The sequence below is a fragment of the Phaenicophaeus curvirostris genome, chromosome 4, assembly GCF_032191515.1.
Source record: "Phaenicophaeus curvirostris isolate KB17595 chromosome 4, BPBGC_Pcur_1.0, whole genome shotgun sequence".
Taxonomy (NCBI): Eukaryota; Metazoa; Chordata; class Aves; order Cuculiformes; family Cuculidae; genus Phaenicophaeus; species Phaenicophaeus curvirostris.
The window spans coordinates 64,098,225-64,105,107 of record NC_091395.1 but is presented as its reverse complement, the minus strand read 5'-3'; the positions used below and the strand labels follow the sequence as shown (position 1 = coordinate 64,105,107).

Below are 6,883 nucleotides of genomic sequence, written 5' to 3'. Positions count from 1 at the left end.
TGCTCTTTTTCTCCATTTCACTACCCTTCCTTCTCAGGGACGGGTGGGGAGCCAGTGAGTAGATGAGTGGCTGCTTTGCTGCTGGCTAGGATCAACCCTCAGCACAGCTGATAGGCAGTGGCCCTAGCAGGGGAAGATGGTCCATCTGAGATTACGGGAAACATTTATTTTTCTTTTTTTTTATTCTTTACAATCTGGATAATAGAGGGCATAATATTACCAACGTTAGAAGTGTGCTTAAATAATCTTCAGATCATGATACAGTAGTCATGTATATTTTCCTCCTTCCTGGGAGGCTGTTATCGGTATGTTTTTCACATTGGAAGATGCTCTCAGCACTGTGCTTTTGGATCCCAAATCAAGCCCTGTTTTCTATAGATAAGCTTATAGAGGAACTGGATTTCAGAAGCAGAAGCCTTCTGTAGGATGTATTGAAATCCAAAGGAATCTAGAACTAACCTCATGAAGTAGGGTCTATGCATGAGTGCAGAGTTGTGTAACAATATGTCTATAAGTAAGAATGTTTGAATTAGAAGGATGTTGAGTAGATTTTACTTATTGCTTTTAGCTTTGGACTTTACCTTATTTTGTGTATGTCTCAAAAGTGTAATTTAGTTGTTTGTTTTCCAAATAATAGTGTCTTGGCAAAATCTTAAAGGCTGAGATATTCATGTTCAACATAGAAAAGACGCAGTAAGAGTGCTGGAACCTGTGGGACCAAATATACTGTGCAAGTTAATATGGTGTGTTTACACTAATATACTGTTCTTCACTGCCTTCCATTGCATTGTTTATTTTGCTTGATTGACACATTCTGTATCATCAGGATGGATTGAACTATTTCTGTGCGTGTCCACCTACATAGAAGTGATTATGCCAAGATACTAATAGAAGTGAAAGTAATTAATTTTGCAGCCACAGATTGTTTTGGCTTCGTTACTTTGAGAACCCATGAAGCATAAATCACATCTTGCTATGAATTAATGTTCAAGAGTGTTTGGATTGGATACGTTAGTACTGCTTAGGAAAGAATTTCCTTCTGTACTCAGGAATTTCCATGCAAACTGAAAAATCTTTATATTTAAAAATTCATAGTTGTGTGTTTCTAGTAACCATTGTAGTCACTTTGGTCTTGTTGCACTTAGAAATACATTTCTTAAATGTAAAATTTTTCACAACATGGAATAAATAGCATGAACTGTTTAGCCTTTGATACATAGCAGATACTTTTATGAATTTATGAACGTTTTTTAGTATGAGCAGATGTTAAAAGATTATTTGATTTGGTATGTTTTGCTTAGACTTAATGGTTGTATATGCAGAATAAAATCAGTAGTATATTAACAGTAGGCTTGCACTCTGTAATTCAGTGCTTGTCCACTAAAAGTCCAATTACTAGTTTATTGTATTTTGATGACCAGTGAATTTTAACTGACTTAATCTTCTGCTTTTTATTCTTTAGTGCTGCAAGTTGATTGAATAAAGTTAAAAGCATGAAGTACTGTATGGATGCAGTTCCTTAAGCACCGTTTCTTCCAGAGTGCACATTCTGCAGATTGTTGACTTGAATGATTGATTGATAAGCGGCATACACAAGACTAATATTGAGAAAACCTTGTCTTCTCCTGCTGTGTTGGACAAAACTGATGCAGAGTCACGTCTTCTGAAATGCAGTTGAAAAAGATGAGGGAAATTTTACCGACATTGTATGCTGGACAAGTTAATGATGAAAGTAATACCTTAACTACATCACCAAAGCAATCTTCTGAGGATAAAACAAATCCATCAAAAGGGAATGGTGAACAAAACTGCTGTTACCAAGGGACTGAAGCTGAGAGTAATATGTTGTCACTGATAAGCTGTGTAAAATGCAGAAGTGTTCAGAAACTTTCATTGCAAGATATAGAAGAGCGTAAGAAGCTTGGGTGGGCTGAAGATAAAATCTTCATCTGCAAGAAGTGCAGTAGTATTACACCACCAGCTTTACATTTTGTTCCTGAGGGTGCTAATGCTGTAGAGTTTGAAAAATGTCAAAAAAAATCCCAAAGTAAAACCCAGAAAACTTTTAAAGTTAAAAACTTTCTGCCTGGTAAATACTACTGCGATAAATGTAGATTTTCAACGAAGGATCCCTTGCAGTATAAAAAGCATGTAAGTCAACATGAAGAAATTAAATTTATTTGTTCCCACTGTAATCATGTATCCTACACCAAAGGAGAATTCCAGAGACATTTAGTGAAACACACTGGAACTTTTCCATATCATTGTGAATACTGTGAGTATGGTGCTGTTAGGCATGATTATATAGTAAAACATACAAGAAGAGTACATAAAGCACCCACAAAACGGCTGTCAAATGCTATCATAAACCACAAGCAAAAGAAGCCTTGCTTGTCGAGTCAAAGCGCTTTATTTGAAAAGCAGAAATATGATAAAATTCCGTTTCACAGTGAACTTTCAAATTCATCTTCAAATATGGTTTGTAAGATTCCAGAAAAAGTAGCTAAACTAGTCTGTTTGTCTCATGATGTAGAATGTAACGTAAATGCAGCATCAGTCCCAGATAAAACAGTATTGGAGTCACCTGAAATAGGTGTATGTGAGAATCAAAGTGTGGAAGTCGAGGTTTATTCTCCAAAAATGGAATCTTTACAACCTGGGATGCCTTTAACAGTAATTGCACCATCTGAATTTGTAGTTCCCTCTAACTGTTTAGCTCAGATAGTAGAGATTAAAATAGCAAATGGAACGCAACAGCTTGTTCTTAAACTAATTCCTATCAAAGAAGGATCTTACAAACCTGTGAACTGTGCTGAAGAAGAGCTTGAGAATCAAGGTACAGAATTATCTGCAGAAGGAAAAAAACCATCTTATATTTCTCAAAATGAGTTATTAACCATGGAAGTGAATGTAGACAAATTATCCAGCATTAGTAACCAGCTTAATTTGGACAGTACATATGACAAGATTTCTGAATGTCTTTTTGCTGATTCTCAGCTCTCGGACTGTAATTCTGTATCTATACAGAAGGAAGATGCATCAAAATTATGCTTCCATTTGGTGAAAGGTATTGATGTCCATTCAGGTGTCATAGAACTTTGTTCTCCACCTCTGGTGGTGAACAGTACTGAAAAAAACCCTGATCTTAAATCCTCAAGTTGGGAAGTGGATAGAAAAAATAGCTTACATAGTCACTTGCATTGTTATGAAGAAGGTGTGGATATACCCCCTCCGATACATGCTATTTCTGTAGATAAAAGTTCCAAGAACATTTCAGTAGAGGCTGTTCAGGAGGGCAAAAATTCTCCCTCTTCTGCAGTCCTAAAGCAAAACGAGACATTGCCTCTAAAGTGGGATGAAAAAGAATGTAGGATTCTGCCAGTCGGCTCTACAGAAACACATTTAGCTAGTAAGAGCGTTGATGATAAACCTGTTCCATCTTCTGAAGCAGAGAAAAACTTCCATGTTACTAAAACTCCACCTTGCGAGCACGTGACTTTTGGCTTTAGCAAAGAAATGAGAACTGAAACCATAAGTCAAAAGAACAATCTTCTTCTGGAATCATTGGAACTACAGAAGATGGAAAATAAAGGCAGCCTTTTTGAGGGACCTGTTATTTCGTCTGTATTTTCTCTTAGCTCTGGGGCTGAAAATGTTCCAGATGGTGTCAGATGGGGTGACGCAACACACAATAAGAAGTCAGCAACATTGCTTTGTAGAAAGATTGCTCAGCTCATGTCTGCTGCTGAGTCTAACATGAAATCCATGCCTTTGAGATGTCAGGCTTCTAGTAAAAAGATGCTTTTCCCTCAAGAAAATTCAGCAAGCTGCGAGAGAGTTGTTCCTGCTACTAAAGTGGAACAGTCCACATGTTTGCCTCAAGTGCATGGTGAAAACAGTGTGATCCCTGATGAAGAACACAGTGAAGATCAGCTGCTTACATTTTCAAGAACATCTAAAGGCAGGGTAACTAAAAATTCTCATGTTGCTACTCCAGTGTTTATCCCCAAAGGGACAATGCTGAGAGTGCTGAAGGCTACTAGCAGTCAAAACTCAAGTGGAATTGAAAACAGGAGCGAAATGTCAGCTCCTTCTGTGTATTGCAGTGAGATGTTTCTGCCTCGTCCTGTTCCTGTCAGTGGTTCTGAGATGCATAGCAGTAATTTGCCATGTTTGCCTAATCAAAGTGAACTGAGTGCTCAGTCCCGAAGTATATCACTCAGACAAAGACCAAAGCGAGAGGCAAGTGTTAAAAATAGTAGGAAACAAAGTGGTGTATCCTTTCAGAAAAGCAGTGGTGCAAATAAGCAAAGCAAGCCCTACTCAAAAAGCCAGCTAGGTCCCAAAAATAAGGCGAAGCAAGCAAGTGTCAGAGAACTTCCTAAGAGGAAGATGAGAACTCGGTCGGAAAGCAGTTCAAGTTCTGACATGTCGTATCTGTTGACAGCAAGGCGTCTTCGGCTTGTCCCTCTCAGAACGGATCAGTTAATAAAATGCCCTCGTCGTAACCAGCCAGTTGTGGTACTAAACCATCCGGACGTTGACTCGCCAGAGATAATTAATGTCATGAAGACTATCAACAAGTATAAAGGTCAAGTCCTGAAGGTAGTTCTGTCAGAAAGGACAACCAGTTGTCTTGGTGTCAGACGTTATCGGAAGCGTCTTACTCTTCAAAACGGTGAGACGGGAAACCAAGCAAAAAAGCAGAGTATGTTAAAAATGAAACTAAAAAAGACCCATAAAAACAACTACCAGGTGGTGGAAACTTCACCAGCTGAAACACTTCAGTGTATGTTTAAGTGTTGGTTCTGTGGAAGAGTATATATGGACCAAGAAGAATGGATAAGTCATGGACAGAGGCACTTGATAGAGGCAACCAAGGGTTGGGATGTTCTTTCTCTTCCAGCAAAAAAGTATTAAGTGAGAGGCTAGAGGAGGGTTGCCTTCTTATTTTTAGTTAGTGCCGCTATCTTGCTTGGAAAGGAAGATTGACATAACTTATTTTTCCTCAAGGTCTCTGCTGTTAGAAAAGTGGGAGAGCAAAGCAGAGTTGCAGAGAGACAAAGAAGCCAGTAGTGAGGATTAAGCACTGCTTTGCACTGTTAAGTTTGGAATTTGTATTGAAGGTCAACTTTATCTGCTCCATAGGAGAAATTTGAAAAAGACTTGCTATGCAAACATCTTTCTAGTTACCATTCTCCGTGCTAGGATACTGTGCTGTAACTGGTTTTTGCTAAGTCTCTGGATTAAAATCTCCAGTGATGAGATCTTTGTAAATTTAAGGGGTCTAGTTTGCTTTGTTACAGCATGGTGTTTCAGAGATCAAGCAAATATGTACTGAAGAGCGCCTTTGATCCTCTGTGGGCAGCAAGTGTGTCTCATAAGTTTTAATTTTAATTGCAAATTAAACTCCATGCATAAGAAATGAAACTTAAATGCAAGTACTCTGTTTCAGTGAAACACAAACTCTTCTGCTGACCTCAGAGGAGATACAGAGGTATAAATGAAGAATCTGTGGGATTAAAAACTACTCCCACTAGGTCAGATAGCACTAAGAAGTTTAATGTTGTTTAGTACTTAGTCTTTACCTAGCCTGTATTGCGTAGATGTGAGGAAAATAGCAGAACACTGACAGCTTTCTTTACCATCTTTGTTGAACAGGCAGAGCTGGAGATACCCTTCAAGGCTTGGACTACTAGGAGAGAGAAGCTTTTCTCTGTATGGTCTCAAGGCTGATAGAAACACATTTGCAGAATTGGGCATTTGATTAGAACTCTAGTCAGTGAGTTAATACTTCTTTACAGGGAGAACTTGCTACAGACTTTTCAAAATGAAAACCCGTGTTGCACAGTTTTTACATTGACAGTGTTGAAACAGATTTTCAGTGCAATCTTTCAACCTCCTTAATCTTCTAGAATTTACGTGTTGTGAGACTACATTTTTTGTAGGCCTCAATTCTTACAAGCATGTGCCTAGTTACATATGTATGTCTGATGTGTATCTACCGACTTCAGTGCAGTGTAAATGTTGCTCAGTTGCTTCAACACTTTCCTATGTCAGGGCCAAATTTCAGGTTTTTAGTTGAGAAGAGGGGTGGGTGATACTGAAGTCTGATGTTTCTGTACATGAACGATAGCCATCTTTCTTCATCTTGTCAATTTGAAATTGTTTTAAAATTGTATTGAATGAGCTATATCGAAGCACATAGTTACAATTAAAATAATTTCTTAAATTTTTACAGATAAGAAAGTCAATATTGATTCAAATGCTGGATGTGTGTTCTATGTTTGAACTGGGACTATGGAAAAATTGGTAGTTCCTAACTTTTTTCACTGTTGATGCATTTTTGTAAACAGTTTAAGCTGGGAATATTTTTTTTATATACTCTAGCAGATTATACATTTTTTTTATAAAGTATGTATTGCTATCTGTATTGAAATGTAAATATTTTAAAACTACATCTGACTGAGGTTTATTTTCAAAACCAGTTAAAACCTTGCTTTCCAGTCATTTTGCAATACAGTGTTAAAACCCTTCAGATAGTTGGTGCTTTAATTCAGATTTTTTCATGATGCTCACATTGAAAAATTTTGTATCATTTATATCAGACTGTCCTATTCCACAGAACACAAACTTGCTTTTATCTGTTTTGTCAATAATAATGAAATGACAGTTCTCATTTTGTATTCAAATGGAGTTATATTTTTTTAGGTGAGTACACTAGAGGATTTTTCCACTTCATATACTTTGATGCCAAACCTAACAATACTGTTAGCATTTTTGATTGTGAAAATATCTTCCATTTTAAAAATTCTGGCATATCACATCTAATAAATATTGAAGTTGTTAACATAAGAAAAACATGGTTAAAATTTCTCCTTTG

At 37.2% G+C, this 6,883-nt stretch overlaps 1 protein-coding gene across 2 annotated transcripts in view; it reads left to right on the top strand.

Annotated features, from left to right (window-relative positions):
- Positions 1 to 1,448: 1,448 nt before the first annotated feature.
- The window catches only part of ZNF518B (zinc finger protein 518B), a 307,008-nt gene continuing 301,573 nt past the window's right edge, over positions 1,449 to 6,883 (top strand). The window contains exons 1-2 of one of the 2 annotated variants that reach the window (XM_069856327.1): positions 1,463 to 4,678; positions 5,662 to 6,865. In XM_069856327.1, coding sequence (XP_069712428.1) covers positions 1,669 to 4,678; positions 5,662 to 5,699 — 3,048 coding nt within the window. In that variant the 5' untranslated portion in view covers positions 1,463 to 1,668 and the 3' untranslated portion in view covers positions 5,700 to 6,865. Of the gene's footprint in view, positions 6,866 to 6,883 lie in introns of both variants that reach the window. The other variant, XM_069856326.1, reaches the window with a different exon arrangement.